Genomic DNA, 16,710 nt, shown 5'->3' on the forward strand with positions numbered 1-16,710 from the left:
CTTCACGCCTTTCAGGTTTCTGCGCATACCATTCACCCTCTTTCCCTGATCGCCGTTGCATCGCCTCCTCCCTCAACTCAGGTAAATCTGCAATTTATATTCACAGTTCAGTTCCGCATACACCGCTCGACCTTTCACTGTGGTGCAACACTCGTCAAGAGGTTGTCGCCCTTCTCGTTAAACCTGCACGCACACCCCTTATTTTAGTTTCATTTTATGGTCGTCCTGGCTCCGCAACTCAAATCTGGGATGGGTTCGTTTTCTACGTTCTACCAACTCGGGTATCCCTATCCTTGTTGGTGGCGACTTCAACGGTGCACACACTTCTTGGGGTTACCCATCGGATTCCTCAAGGGGCGCACACATCTAAGGGTGCTTTTCAGATCATTCCTTTCAACTTTTAAACCACCCAAATACTTCTACCCGCCCACGAGGTGACCCGTACTCAGCTGATTTGACTTGGTGGTTAGGCCCCGGTAACCCTCGTTGGGCTGTTGATTCTGATACTTGGGGTAGCGATCACAGCCCTATTTTTATCTCCCTCACGCCTACGCGTCTACGGAAAATACGCCGCAGCGTACGCATAACATCATGGGACTCTGTACGCGCAGACAATCATTTATCTACATTCAACCGCTCTTCAGCATTGTCTACTCTATCTGCTGTTCTCGCTACTCACACTATTACCACTACTGTAAATGAAGACGACCCAAACCCGGACATACATCTCTTGAATCTGTGGGCTCTTCGTCGCCAGGCGGATCTTTACGCTACTCGTCACCCCGATGACCCATCGGCTCTTCCTACTCTTCACCGCGCTACCGCACGTGCGCGGCGCTATGAAAAGCGGCTAGGCAGGCAACGCTGGGCTGCATGGTGTGCCCGCCTGTCCTCTACGCAGGGCAATCTACATCTTTGGAGAGTGTTTCACGCCATCCATGGAGCGCCCGTCTCAGGTTGCAGATTACACAGAGAGCATTAGCCTCGCTCTGAATGTGGATGAGGACACATTTGCACAACAAGCGGCCTGTCAGTTTTTCCACGCCATGACTGCACCGCAACGTCTCCGCCTGATTTATCGGTTACAGAGCCCTCCGATGGGATTACTTCTGACGTAACCATGGCAGAGCTGCTGGCCTCCATTGAACGCCTAAAAACTTACTACTCCCGTACACAATGGCATACCTAACTCTTTATTCCGTAACTTGGAAGGGACGGCTTTTGCAAACCCTACTATACTTTTAACGAAGTGTGGCATTCTGGCGTCATGCCGGGGGACTGGAAACATTCTTTTGTGGTTCCAATACCCAAGTCAGGTCAGCCTCCAGTATCTCTCTCGGCCCTTCGTCCAATTTCCCTTACGCCTACCATCTGCAAGCTTTATGAAAACATTCTCGCCGCACGCCTCTCGTGGTGGCTGGAATCCCATGATTGTTACCCACATTTCCAAACTGGTTTCCACCCACGAATTGGAACAGAGGACGGCCTTGCTCTTTTGGCTGCTGACGCGCTTGACCACTCTCCGCAGAGTCACCTTGTACGAACCGTGATCGCTACAGACATAACAAAGGCATATGATAACATCCTTAACTCTGCCATTCTTGCCTCCCTTCGAACTCTTGGTCTCCCTCAGCGGTTCCTCCTCTCCATTCACGCCTTTTTAGCAAATCGAACCTTCAGTGTGCGTGCCACGGAAAGCCCTTTGGTAACTTCTCTTCCAATAGAGGAGTGCCCCAGGGCTCCGTTCTCGCCCCCGCATTATTTAATGTGGCTTTTATTCCTCTTGTTCGATCTCCATCCCTTCTATCCGTGTGCTTGCGTATGCTGATGATATAACCCTGTGGTGCTGTCATCCAGATTCGTCTATCCATCAGTCGGTCCTTCAGCACGCGCTGGATGTATTGACATCTCGCCTCCCACGTCTGGGTCTAACACTCTCTCCTACTAAATCATGTTTCATTCGAATTGGAAATAAAGCCGGCTTACGGAAAGCTCCCCCTTTAAATTTTACGGTACATAATTATCTGATTCCTCAGGTAGAAACTGTTCGTATTCTTGGTCTTCTCCTCCATACATCTGGGACTGTAGCTTCAACTGGGACTGGCACCCCCTGGCTGACAGCCACCCGTAAATCGGCTCACGCTACTCTAGGTCTGATTCGTCGCATAGCTATGCGCTCTGGTGGCGCACGTGCTCATACGTCCCGCCAGCTTGTGCGCTCTATCCTTCAGCCACGGATAGTATATCAGGCACAATTTCAACGTCTCACCCGCAGACAGTGGCACTCCCTTGAAGCTATCAATCGTGAGGCTATGCGCGCCATAACATATCTGTCTCGTTTAACACCCATACCTGTGTTACAGGAGTTCGCCCAACTTAATACACTCAGTGAACTCATCGACCAACGGGTGGCGAACAGAGCTCGAAAACAGTCTCTCCAACTTCATCGTTTAAAGACACTTCCTCCGTGGTCCTATTGCCAGCTCACAGACAATCGCCCCACTGTTTCCCCGTCGGTATCAGCCGCGTACCTGCCTGAAGGATGCATATTATACACGGATGCATCACATACTGCAGAGAGGGGAGTTACTGCTGTGTATAGTCCACCTCATCCGCATCTCAACTCTCGCGTGACGTATACCGCGGATACGTGCACTCCCCTGGCATTGGAACTTCAAGCCATTTATAATGTCATTGCTTCCCTTCCGCTCGTTCCAACGTTCAATACAGTTCATATTTACACCGACTCCCGCGCCACCCTTAAACAGCTTAAGGCTGTTCGACGCACATTCCAGATTTCACAATCAATTTACGTGCTCAGCGCAAAGTATCCATGTCCTGTGCACATACACTGGATTCGCGGCCATGCTCAGGATCCACATAACATTCAAGCGGATGCTATGGCTCATCTTCACACATCAGACGACCCGCCACCTTCCCCTCTTCCCCCCTGCAGGTCCGTTCCTGCCCCATGTTTCCGATTCCGAAGTTCTGCGCCAGCGAACACGCGCTATAATTCCTCCGTGTTCGCACCCTCTCCCCCGTAGTCTTACTCGGCAGGAGGAGGTATCCGTGCGTCGGATTCGGGCAGGGGCGGCTCTGACACCTTCTGTCCGTCATCGGTGGCGTGCCAAAGATCTGCCAGCGACTGACAGGTGCCCTCACTGTAGCGCTGCACCGGACGTTTGTGATGTGCGGCACTTGTTGTGGGCGTGCCCAGCGACGGCTGCTATTAGAAAACGGCTCCTCAGGGAGGTGGGCCTGCGGTGGAACCGCGAAAGTGACTATGTGCAGTGGACTATGAACAATCGTTTCACCAGCAACCTCTGCGACTACCTCAGCGCAACGGGTCTTCACTCCTTCTTTTAACTTTCAGTCTCCCGCATTACTTCCCCTTTTTTCGCCTTATGCGCTTCATGGCACACTTTTCGAATAAAAAAAAATATTAGCTTATATAGGAGTAAAAAAAGAGTAAGCTGTCGTCTAGCGCACTGCCTTTAAAAGGCAGGGTATGCTCCCCCAGCCCTGGGTCAGATTTCCATCACTAATAATAAAGAATACTTATAATTGGCAACGGAAATAAATTCTCTCTTCAAAACATATGGGAAGTTATAGCAGTTGCAAATATTTTAACAGAGGTTTCAACCTCCTGTATTTGCTGACCTCAAGAACTCTGACACCACGTTTAAAAGCCAGCCTCCTTCCATTGCTAACCGCATCAAAAACCGCCATTAAAAAAGTTGTCCCCAAATATTGTCGCAATAGCTGTTCTGAAAACTTCATTGCACTCTTCCACAAGTAGTGGCTGAGATTGAACGCAGATCAGGGAGGAAGGTGGCACCGCTTGACGGTTCATCACGGTCACGGGCTGAACGCAGCGAACTTTGTGCTTTCTAGCCACCTGAGGACGCACGACGTTGTGCATGGACGTTCAACGAGCTTCACTGCATAGGTATACGGTATTTCGCACTTTGCGAGCTGTATACGTCGCCGTATGTTCGATTTTCAAGCGGGGCCTGCAGGTTCAGGTACATGACATATCTTACGCGCATTATTATAGTTTTATGTATCTGCAAGGAACAGCACCGTCATGTCCTTATTGTCGGGCAAGATGGTGAAGCTAGCACACACGTGTAACGATTCATAGGGCAATTCTGTGTGTCAGAAAGCAACCTCCACGTTGTTGAATGCCCCACCGTTTACAGCATTCATGGGGTGTACGAGGTAGTGCAGCCGTGCCGGCATTTGGCGGCGGCAGTGTCTGCTAGCTGTTTCCTCATACACAGTGTAACAGCTGCGACTCTGCGGAGGGCTGCCAGATGAAGATAAATTACTCACATAGCAAAAGCAACGTGCAGGCTGTGGGTATCCGCCCCGGCGACGGCGGTCGGACTTAAACCTTGCCACCGTGAGTTTACTCAAAATTTCTGAATAAGTTTCACAGAATTTTACTAAATAAAACTGAGTGTCAGAAACTTACACGACTGGGCAAATTCGTTTTATTTAAAAGCACGCGAAGCAGTGATGGACATATGGTATACCTGAATCGTGTAATTCAGCACACCAGTTAAAGCATTCGTTCAGTAACACTTGAACAACGAGATCTGTTAAGCTCACAAATACGTAATGAGAAAAAAGGCACCCAAGTGCTCAAGAGAGCATGCTGTACGTTAACAGTATGGCATTGTCGCTGTGTATAGCACAGCATCGTGACAACACGGCAGTTTGTTAGTAATACTAGCATAGAATCACACTACCATGATATTATGGTAACATCCTAATGATCATAGAATACAGTGAAGAATCCAGGAATTAAGGGGGGAATGAGGGGGTTAGCGATTGTCCCAAATCTCCACACAGCTCTTGTATCAAGGCGTGCTCGGCACGTGGCAGTGCTTGAGGCGCCGAGCCAAACGGTGCCCTCGCCACGGCAGCCAGAAGAGCCGCTTTTCCCGTCAAAACCGAACGCCTACTGCCGCTTCGAAGAGAGGCTACACGCCAGGAGCCGTTTCCCGCCAAAACAGAGCGCCTGCAACCATTTCGCGCCAAGTCGGTCACGCATTCAAAGACGAAAAAGCTATGCAGGCCCATAAAAGGAGCGAGACGTCCACGCCGCGCATTGGAAGCCCTGAAAGACCATTAAGCCTACAGCAGGCGTGCTGTGCAGGCGTCTTAGCAAGCTTGAACTTGTCGACATGCTCAGCACATTTTTCTTCAAGTTTTCTCGGGAGCATGTTCAGCACGAGAACCACTTGGTCCGCATCGAGGGAGCGCGAGACCTAGCGCCCGCGGAGTTGCCCAGCCCGAAGCGAGTGAGTACATACGGAAGCCGCGTGGATGGTCAGAGTTTTCTGTACGTAATCTTTTTCTGCTGGCTCTGTTTCGACTCTGAGAGTCGCGTCTCCGGGTGGTCTGGAGCCAGTGGTGCCGCTACGAGCTCGCTGGTATTGCAGCCCGGGTCCGGGCGCTCTGACACCGGGTCTCTTCGATTATCCGCCTCGGGCTGCTCCGCGCACTTCCGGTGGCTGCCCAGAACGCGTTCGTTTTTCTCTGGCTGGGCGGTTTCGGGCCGCCAGCGGGGAGCCAGGCTCGCCAGGACGATTTTGTGCTGGCAGTGCTCGGGCAACTAGCAGACGACGGAGAGGTAGTCTGGTAGCGGGAAGCGCGCGCGGCCATTTTTATATGGACTTGAAGGACCGCGGTTCTAATGCGATGTTTTGCGAGATGCAGGCGCTTGTTTCGACTAGACCACGCCTGCAATGGCACCTCGGTAGTTCTCGCTGTTTATTTGTTTTGCGTACGTGCGTGTGATCGCAGTTCGATATCTGTCACGGAGTGGGAGCACGCATACAATGGGCTCCACACTCTCTGATACCAATTCTAGGGGAGGAGAGACAAACACCTCCACTCAGGTGCCAGACCTTAAGCAGGACCGAGTGGCTAACCAGCGATAGGTCCACGCCTGACCAGCGGCTGACCGGAGACACGACACAGGAGTCGGTAATAAGGGTGAAGGAATTTAATTAGCAAAGCGGAACAACACTTATCATGTCATCAATTACAACAAAACATGGGAACTGAACAGACAGAACAAGTTTTAGATTCTGCACACAAAGTCTAAGATGACAGATGAGAAGAAATACAAGTATACAAAGCACTTTTTAAGGACAGAATTAAGGATAGAGTTCGTAAAGGCGGGAGTGGCGGGGCTTAGCTGTTCGGGTGGTTGAGGTCCGGTCCGAGATGGCGTCGGGCTGTCGCTGCCGGGTCCCCGGAGTCGCTACTCGCTGGCCAGACACTTCGCGACGAGCCGACCACCTCTCGGCTGACACTTCACACACACGCGCGGTTAGCCAGCACACCGCCACATCCAAAATCTCCACTCCGACTACCCTCCGCCGCATTCTACAGTCCCCCCCCCCCCCCCCCCCGCAGCGTCCCCATCTCCCTCTCTCACAGTCCCCGGACAGCCCGGGGCCCGGGACCGACGAATCAGAGGCTGCGACGAACGTAAACTATCGCGCCGAAACGTCCCGCGCCGAGCCCCTGGCTGGCCTCGCCGGAGCCCCAGACGGAATTCCGCGTACAAGAGATCATCGGCCAAACAACTGCTTTCTCCCGGTCGGAGACCAGACAGAAGAGGGGGGGGGGGGGGGGGGGGTGCAGGCGCGGATGTTTAGGATGGAGCCCCGTCGCCGGGCTTAACCGCCGCGGTGCAAAATCGCAACCAGCGCGAATTCTGTTTCACCACCCCCGCGTCAAGAATGTTATCCCTGATAACATTACCATATCAAAAACAGAAGTCGCGCGCGCTTCGCTGTGTGCGGCATGCATATTGTACTGAATACATAGCACAGACACATCCAGATAATACTGCGAAATACAGGCAAAACCCACTGACATATTACTGCGGAATACAGGCGTGCACAAGCATTTAATAGACACACGCTGAAGAACGAACTCGTTACACAAATTCAAGCGAAAAATTCTTGATCTCTAGAGATCATCAACTCGTCGGGCGACGGGCTCCCAAACCCGGCTGAGGTAATCAGCCCCGACATTGTCTTTCCCACGTATGTTTTCGACCGTGAAATCATACTCCTGGAGTAGGAGGGCCCAACGGAGCAGTCGCGAGTTCATAAACTGCGCCTCGCGGATGTATTTGAGTGGTTGGTGATCGGTCTGGAGGGTGAACCTTCGCCCATACAAAAAAAAATTAAATCGTTTGATGGCCCAAACGATTGCGAGGCCTTCCTTCTCGACTGCTGAGTAGGCTCGCTCTCTTTGTAGTAGCTTCCTACTTGCGTAGGCGACGGGGTGCAGCACCCCCTCTTTTCCCTGGAGGAGCACCGCCCCAAGACCCTGGTCGGAGGCGTCTGTGCGAAGGACGAAATCTTTTTTGAAATCAGCCACCTGTAGGATGGGTGGCTCTGAGAGCAGCCGCTTCAGTTCTGTGAAGGCGTGTTGCTCCCGGTCCCCCCACTTAACGGTGTTGGGCATCAGCTTCTTAGTCAGGTCCGTCAGGGGAGCCGCAACACTGGCGTAGTTTGGTATGAACTCCCGGTAGTAACCCGACAGTCCCAAGAATGCCCGAACTTGGCGCTTGGTCTTCGGTCTCGGAGAATCGCGGATCTTGCCCAAAATGGCCTTCATTGGGCCTAGGCTGCCCCTTCCAATGGTGTGCCCGAGGAAAGAGAGTTCCTCAAAACCCAAGTGACACTTCTTTGGATGGATCGTCAGTCCGGCTGCCCGTATCCGTGCGAGAGCGAGGCGGAGTGCTGTCATGTGGTCCTGCCAGCTTTCTGTCGCTACCAAAACATCGTCATAATAGTGGTAGACGTTGTCAATTCCTTCGAGCACTCTCCTCATTAGCTTTGCGAATACTGCCGGTGCCGTTTTTATGCCGAATGGCATGTTTTTGAACTGGTAATGTCCGCTGGGAGTTGAAAAGGCGGTCTTTTCTTTTGACTCTTCCTCCAGAGGCACTTGCCAATATCCCTTTGCAAGATCCATTTTAGAGAAGTACCTTCTTGCCCCAACTTCGGCGATTAGGCAGTCCGCGCGAGGAATAGGTTCCGCATCTGTGACCAGCACATCATTGAGTTTCCGGAAATCCACGCAAAACCGGTAGCAACCGTCCGGTTTCTTAACCAAAACGACCGGGGCGTTGTGCGGGGAGCGTGACCTCTCGATCACTCCCATCTGTAGCATGCTGGACACCTCTTTCTCGACTGCTTGCTGGACTGCCTGAGGTAGTGGATATTGCTTCACATAGATGGGCTTATTCGTCGTCGTAGGTAAAGAGCACTCAGCCCATGTCGTGAAGCCTGGTTGTTCCGTGAAAACGTCCTGATAGGTTAACGCCAGTCCCCGCAGTTCCTTCACCTGTTGCGGTGTCAGTTGGCCCGCTATGGCGATGTCTTGGGGGCCCACCTGCTCATCCAATGGCCACATCAGCTCGGTGCACGCCTCGTCCGCTGCTACTGTAGCAACAGTCTGCACCGGGAGTTCTGGTCGCGTCTCGCGGGCATTATATTTCTTTAACATGTTGATATGAAACATTCTCGTAGTGCCCTCGACGTCAACAACGTAATCCACTTCGCCTTTTCTTCCCACGACTGGATAGGGTCCCCTCCATCTCATGGTGAGTTTGTTATGCTCAGTGGGCAATAAAAGAAGCACTTGGTCCCCCTCTTGCAGCTGTCGTGGCCGGGCTCGATTGTCATAGTATGCCTTGTACCGCTCTCCTGCTTGGGTCAGTGCTTCATGAGCAATTTGGCACGTCGTCTCCAATCTTTCTTTAAGGTCAATGACATACTCGTAAGCTGTCTTCACCTCTTCCTCAATCCTACTGCCCGTCCACAGTTCTCGTAAGATGGCAAGCGGTCCCCGCACATTGCGTCCGTAAAGGAGCTCAAATGGTGAGAAACCCGTGCTCGCCTGGGCTACCTCCCGGTAAGCGAAAAGAAGAGGTTCGATGAATCTATCCCAGTCCTTGGGCTGTTCAGCACACATTCGACGCAACATCTTCTTCAAGGTGCCATTCATTTTCTCCACCAGACCATTCGCCATGGGGTGGTAGGGAGTCGTCGTTTTCAGCCGCAGAGATAAAAGGCGCCCCACCTCAGCCATAAGTTCGGAAGTAAAGTTTGATCCTCGATCGCTGAGCATCTCTTCCGGTACTCCTACCCGTGCAAATATATGCAGAAGTGCCTCGGCGACCCTCTCTGTCTCGATACTCGGCAGGGCTACTGCCTCTGGAAATCGGGTGGCGTAATCTATCAACGTCAGAATATAGCGGTTGCCTCGGCGTGTGGTAGGCTTGAGGGGTCCCACTATATCCACAGCGACTTTGCTGAAGGGGGTGTCAACGAGAGGCACCCGCTCCAAGGGAACCTTCCGCACTGCGCCTCGCGCCACGGTTTTCTGGCATATGTCGCACGATGCGACAAACCTGCTCACATCTCCCTGTAAACCCGGCCAAAAGAAGTCCGCGAGAATGCGGTCTGTAGTCTTTTTTCTGCCGAGATGCCCTGCCATCAGCCCCCCATGTGCCAACTGGAGAACCTTCTCGCGATGCTTCTGGGGCACCACGAGCTGTGTCGTCTTCGCTCCGGTGCCGGGAACGTACTCTCGGTACAGCAGGCCATCCCGGAGACCGAATGTGAACGAACTGCCTCCCTTGCACCTCGTCCTCTTTCTCTGCTTGTCTGCCTCGAAGCAAACTAGGAGGCTACTGTCCTCCCGTTGGTCTTGCCTCATCTGGTCAGGGCTGACATCAGGGAGAGTAGCAGGCGCCCGTAGCTTACGGAATCCCTCTTGGGATTGTCGGGCCGCTTGCTGGCGGGTCGTGACCGCCGCCGTGGGCATGGTAACCTGGTCGGGGCACTTGTCGCATGAATCATGGTGCTCCTTTGGAGGAGCTTCTGTCTCTTCCGAATTCTGCGGTTTCCACTCAGTATCTGGTGCTCCTGGACGTCGTACCCCTTCAATGTTTCCGAGGACAAGGTCGAAGAGGGGCTCCTCCATGCACCCCGCTGTAACTTCCCCTCGGTAGTATGGGGTGTCGATATGAATGCGGGCCTCAGGCAAGAACTTAGCAGAGCGGTCTACCAAGTACACGATCCGGTAGTCCCCGGTCATTTCTTCGTCCTTCACGAAGCTGCGGTTGACGATCACCATGTTACAACCTGTATCCCTGAGCACTCGACCCTTCCTTCCACTGATCAAGCCCTCTACGACCGGCAAGTCAGGCGCCCCTGACAACGCAGTCATGTTGACGACCGGGACACGTTGTCCACCCTTCAATTCTAAATAGCCATCCTCAATACATGTAGACACGTTCCCGGAGGTAGATGGCGTCCGATTCTTTTGCACTGGAGGGCCACGGTTCGCCCTGCACTGTGCCGCAATGTGCCCTGGTCGCGAGCAGATGTAGCACCGTGAACGCGTCCCCGGGCCACGCGGCTGTTCGGTCATCTCGCCAGCGACCAGGCTATCCGTCTTGGAGCCTCTTCGGCCAAAGTTGATGGTCCCTCGTGCCATCACATATTCATCTGCTCGTTGAACCAATTCCTTCAGGTCCGTGCTCCGCTTTTCTCTTATAAACGTCACCATTGCAGGCGCACAGTTTTCCAACAATTGCTCGGCTAAAATTAGCCCTTTCACCCCCTCGTATGTCTTGTCTGTTTTCGACAGTTCTATCCATCTTCCCCAGTAGTTCCCCAGTCGAGACACGAACTGCGAGGGAGTCTCGTGGTCGTTGGGCGTTTCGTTCCGAAACTTCTGGCGGAATCCCTCTTCTGTCAACCGAAATCTGAGGAGCAGCGCAAGCTTCACTTTATCGTAGTCATTCGAGTCAGGAGCCGGCATTCGGCCAAACACATTCAATGCTTCTCCTGTGAGGCAAGTGCTAAGCGCAGTGGCCCACTGCTCCCGTGGCCACTGTTGGGCTGCCGCCACCCGCTCAAACCGCGTCAAATACGCGTCCAGGTCATCACCCTTTTCGTTAAATGGGGCCATCAACTTGTGTGGACGAACTCCAAGCGCTCGGGTTGGCATCGTCGACGAGCTCGGTTCGCTGACCGAACTGCCACTAATGTTGGAATTCGCCCTTAACTGAAGGAGTGCCATCTCCTTATCAATTTCCTGGAGTTTTCGATCAGAGCGCTCCTTCTCCCGCGCATCTCGCTCCTTCTCCCGCGCATCACGCTCTTTCTCTCGCTCGTCTTCCAGCCTGCGGCGCTCGCGTTCCGCCGCTCTCTCTTCCCTCAGGAACTCGCGCAGCTCTGCTCCCTCCAGACCTAACTCCTTACCTAGTGCGACTAAGCGTTCTGTTTCCGCCATCGTGTTCACACCAGCAGTCAAAAAAAAAAACCGTATACGTCTGTATCGCTGTCTCGCGGTCAGCGCCAGTCGGGGTTAGCACAGGGTCCTGTCGCGGACGCCAGTTTGTCACGGAGTGGGAGCACGCATACAATGGGCTCCACACTCTCTGATACCAATTCTAGGGGAGGAGAGACAAACACCTCCACTCAGGTGCCAGACCTTAAGCAGGACCGAGTGGCTAACCAGCGATAGGTCCACGCCTGACCAGCGGCTGACCGGAGACACGACACAGGAGTCGGTAATAAGGGTGAAGGAATTTAATTAGCAAAGCGGAACAACACTTATCATGTCATCAATTACAACAAAACATGGGAACTGAACAGACAGAACAAGTTTTAGATTCTGCACACAAAGTCTAAGATGACAGATGAGAAGAAATACAAGTATACAAAGCACTTTTTAAGGACAGAATTAAGGATAGAGTTCGTAAAGGCGGGAGTGGCGGGGCTTAGCTGTTCGGGTGGTTGAGGTCCGGTCCGAGATGGCGTCGGGCTGTCGCTGCCGGGTCCCCGGAGTCGCTACTCGCTGGCCAGACACTTCGCGACGAGCCGACCACCTCTCGGCTGACACTTCACACACACGCGCGGTTAGCCAGCACACCGCCACATCCAAAATCTCCACTCCGACTACCCTCCGCCGCATTCTACAGTCCCCCCCCCCCCCCGCAGCGTCCCCATCTCCCTCTCTCACAGTCCCCGGACAGCCCGGGGCCCGGGACCGACGAATCAGAGGCTGCGACGAACGTAAACTATCGCGCCGAAACGTCCCGCGCCGAGCCCCTGGCTGGCCTCGCCGGAGCCCCAGACGGAATTCCGCGTACAAGAGATCATCGGCCAAACAACTGCTTTCTCCCGGTCGGAGACCAGACAGAAGAGGGGGGGGGGGGGGGGGGGTGCAGGCGCGGATGTTTAGGATGGAGCCCCGTCGCCGGGCTTAACCGCCGCGGTGCAAAATCGCAACCAGCGCGAATTCTGTTTCAATATCGTCTCACCACGTCGCAAGCAGAAATGCTCGCTTCATAGTAAGATCGCGTAGTTCTGATTCACAAAATATTTCGGCTGTTAATTTCGTGCGCCCGGCTGATATTGCGCTGGTGCTCGAGGCCTTTCACGAGAGCGGCCGCAGATTCCAGCTCCGAGTACGCACACGCACACACATGTGCTGAACGTGTTTTGCGAGGTGTTAGTCGAGCGCGATACAAGAGCGTATGGTATTTACTGCTTTCTGCGAAATGGAAAAGCGGCTGCGGTTTGAAAAGCGCTTGACTGATTGAAACATGTCCTTTATTAAAAGCCCTCACGTGCACACTTTCGAAGCGTCTCTGCGGGCATATATGTGGCCACACAGTTGTCGCACACGGCAGCCGATCGAGGCGAGTGCTGATTCTGTCGTCGCCAACTGTCGCACAGCTTGATGCTAAAGCCTTGTGCCACAAATGCTTAAAATATCATAGAAGAACCGTACGCATGCACCTCCCCGCGTTTGGCTCATTAAAGAGAAATCAGCAGTGTCGGCTAAGAAAAAGGTTAAACAGAGAGAGCTCTGTGGAAAACGGGGATCCTGACGTAATCGGCACTGGGAACATACAGGACTTTAAGCTGGAAATTGCTAAAAAAAATATCTATGATAATTGCAGGGGAAGCTCTTTGTTGTTCGAGGCCAGGACTGGAGTTTTGCGGACTAAGACATATAGAGTCAGGTACTACGACATAGACACGTTGTGCGGTGCTTGCGGAGAGGAGGAGGAAACGGCTGAACACTTGATACTTTTCTGTAAAGGGCTTCACCCTACAGTGGAAAGCAGCGGGGCTGATTTATCCAAGGCATTGGGGTTTAAGGACAGTGAAGGGAAAGTAGATTTTAAGAGGTTAGAAGTAACGAAGCGAAGGTTATCTTATTGGTTGTTAAAATCAAGACAAGAGTAAAATTTTACGAGTCAAGGCTAGGTGGCTTGAGCCACCGCCCGATTCAAAGGGTTCAGCCGTATCCACCCATCCATGAGCGCCACTGACAGCGTGACCGCTGCGCGCGGGAGAGCAAACCCTCTTCGGCTGGGATCGTCGGCGTGCGCTGCCCTCTTCGCCAGTGGGGCGAGGAAGTGGCGGGGAAAACGGTCCCTCACACCTCGTCCCGTCTGGAGTTTCCCCTTGCTATAGTGTAGCTGAACATTCGCTCGTAACCTTGCTGGCGAGTCGGACGACCTCGATTCCTGAGCGCATTTCATTGCTAGCTGTCTATATTGCTGTTGTGGCAATAAATACATATTTGTGTCAGCGAGACTGTCATTCCTTTGTTCCCTCGGAGCAAGGCCCGCCGTGGTCGGCGTGCGTTCGGTAGCGTACGCGATCACGGGGTGGGGTCCGGCGGTTTTAAACGGTGTCAGGCGCAGTCAAGTGGGGAAAAGCATTTATCCCCCAATTAAAACCCCGCGGTTTTTATTCTTTACCGCATGCAGGGGTTGTTGCATCTCGGCAACATGCTGTCAGATTTCTAGAAGCCGCATGTCATCCCATAGGCGTATCTGTGTTTTCCGGATTGTAAATCGGCGGATATCTGTGACGCGAGCGCGCGTACATAGTAAAGCAATATTACACTCTGCGTTTACATTGCAATCGCGCAACCGCCTCCTTTCTGTCGCAGTCCGTGCTTTCTCAGCTGGATTCATCCGTCGTTCGGCGAACGCCGTCAACAACTGGTCGGGGTCTGCCTTTTTCTGAAGGCATCCTCGCTACGCATGTAGGCTTTCCTCCGTTTTGTGATCTCAAGCGCGCTTTTAACGAACGGGAAGTGCACGGTCGTAGTCTATAGCATTCGCTTCGGTCTTCTCGTGCAATATTCCCAGGATTGGAGGCGTATTCGTGCGAATGCATTGTTCCAGGCGTACCAACCACGAACAAGAATCTTGTCTTGTGTGAAGCACCGGAATAACTCGGGTAAGCTCTCGTTCGTTCGGCGGAACGTCGCGCAAGTTGCAATGGGAGGAAGCTCGGAGGAGTGTCGCGCCAGCTGCCGCCGAGCGGAGAGAGGGTGTGACGATGAGGAGCGAGAAACGCGGTTGCGTGTACATGCAGATGCCAGAAAGAAGAGGCGCAGAATGAACGCACGTTTTCGTACGTCTACTCGGTTGAACTACGTTAAAACCTTACCACTCCTTTTATATGTGGCACAGTTCAAGCTTAGCGAACACTCCTTTTGTGTTTTAGCAACGTACTGCACTGTCGGCGATTTTGGAGTACGACTTGTTTCAACTATGCAGCACAGGAACATAAAAAGTTGGGCTGAGGCTTGGCTAAAGTGTTAAGCCTGGATATCTCGAAGCGAAAAGCTTCGTGGCGATGCTCGTGGTTTAGCTTAAGGTTTCATACATAGGGTTACAATTTGGGTATACCTTTCTAGCTTTTCCAAAATGTGTTGTATTAGGTATACAAAGCTTGTACAATCGTTATACAAGGCTATTAAAATCTCGAACTCCCATGCTACCACTTCTGGGTCTTCTCCTTCCATGGCGAAAGGTCAGACGACGGAGGCAGCGCGCGGCGGCGACGACGGCTGCGGCAGCAGCGGCCACCTGCGCTCCGCGTGACGTCACTCGGTTTCGCGCATGCGCAGTTGTTGCAAATCTGTAGTGTGGCTCACGCGAGGCCCGGTTTTGACGAGCCTAGTGAAGGTTCAAAAACGGGAACTGAATTGGTATGTGCTATCCCCACAGTGTGTACTGCATGTTTGTCCGGGCCATGTCGTGTTCTGGGCAAACTGTGCTGACTGTGCTTGAGTTATTTTTTTATTCGGCCTTTTAACAAATATGTTCACGTATTTTCAGGACAGTGTGCAAACATACGTACGAAAAGGAGATAACGTTGGCGAATAGTAAATCACGCACTCACAACGAAGCTATAGCACACGAAGTTCGAAGCATACAATTCACGCGTGCCCTTCGGAAACGGCAGGCAAAGACCCCTTCGATACCAGTGCTCGGCTGTGCAGCGCGGACTGTCTTCAAGTGTTCGCCTCTGCGGTCTCTTTCACGCGAGATAAAAGTCCTTCTGCCTGCATTGCTTATCTTGCTTGTTTGTCCCTTACGTTGTTTGGGATCATCACCCGCGTAACTTTTACGCTCTGCAGTGTTCGCAGGGCCCACCTAATATTCGCCCGCAAGGTGGCACTCGTGTTGCTGTAAGCGGCATTTACGGCTCCCTCATTGTCTGCAACGTTGAGTACACTGCGCAGTCAAAAAAAAAAAAAAGAGCGCCATTCCGGTTACCGCTTCTGCCGCCGCCTTCCGGCACACGGACAACAAGCGATAACGTGATCTTGGTCGCCAATCCACGTGTCACGTTCGCTCGCTTGTCTGTGTGATGAAGCAAGCCAGCCGTAGCGACGTCGTGTCCAGCGATCAAGGTTTATTTTATCGTCACCGCTTCTAATGATGAGGACAGTTAAGGGTTGCTCCCTGATTTTTACGCAGTTTTCCAGCAAAAAATATCCAGTAATGCCTGCATATTTACACCTCATAATAGATGGAAGAAATAGGCTTACAGGGGTCGTAATTCGTATGTGCCTAAAGTTCAGTCTCATAACTTGGCAAAGATTTTGTTTATAAGTCGCTAATTACAATCTGGTTACTTTAGCGGTCTAATTCAGAGGAGGTGTTAATAGCGGAAATGCGCGTTTCTAGTCTTTTTAGACAATGAATCGTTCATCATAATCATGTCATCCATCATCATGACAGGCGGCACGCCTGAGTGAAATGCATTTTGCTGCCGAAGTATTGAGTTATAGCGATAAGCTACAAGTGTTTGAGTCAGGCCGCTCCTACGGGCCATTTGAAAAAAATTTCGATTCGTGTGGAAAGGGCTCTCTTGCACAACGGTCGAACATGTTTGAAGTCGGCAGTATGCACAGAATGTAGCTGTATAGCGGTTGGGTAGAAAAGTGGCTGGAGGCATCCCTGTTCGTATTAACTCACGGTTGAAGGAGGCGAGCCAGAAACTGCCTCGCGGAAGTGTGTAGCCTTGCTCGTGAAATGATCGCGAAGTAATGCCCTAAATGATTTGTTCAGTTTTACACTAAATCTGCGTTGATCTCGCCTATAGTGCGGCTTTAAACGGCTGAACAGTTATCTGTAAACTGTTCAACATTAGCGATCTTTGGTCATCTTTGTGCGTCCCGACAAACATTTAGCATACAGTATAGATGTAGTGTGAGAGCCACAAGTCACTTAATTCTTGGATGCTATTTTTGGATGTTCTGTATCGTGCACACAGAGAGTAGTACATGGGCTAATAACCGCCATTCACGCGATGTATTCTACAGCCCCGTGTT

At 52.3% G+C, this 16,710-nt stretch overlaps 1 protein-coding gene across 1 annotated transcript; it reads right to left on the bottom strand.

The window, feature by feature from the left end:
- Positions 1 to 6,996: 6,996 nt before the first annotated feature.
- LOC144124302 (uncharacterized) lies at positions 6,997 to 11,346 on the bottom strand. The gene has a single exon (XM_077656938.1). It carries the CDS (start codon positions 11,344 to 11,346, stop codon positions 6,997 to 6,999), a length of 4,350 nt encoding a protein of 1,449 aa, XP_077513064.1.
- Positions 11,347 to 16,710: the final 5,364 nt, after the last annotated feature.

Source organism: Amblyomma americanum, chromosome 3 (genome assembly GCF_052857255.1).
Source record: "Amblyomma americanum isolate KBUSLIRL-KWMA chromosome 3, ASM5285725v1, whole genome shotgun sequence".
Taxonomy (NCBI): Eukaryota; Metazoa; Arthropoda; class Arachnida; order Ixodida; family Ixodidae; genus Amblyomma; species Amblyomma americanum.

Excerpts from the sequence above, each read along its gene's own strand:
- LOC144124302 (XM_077656938.1), bottom strand. The coding sequence starts at position 11,346 with ATGGCGGAAACAGAACGCTTAGTCGCACTAGGTAAGGAGTTAGGTCTG.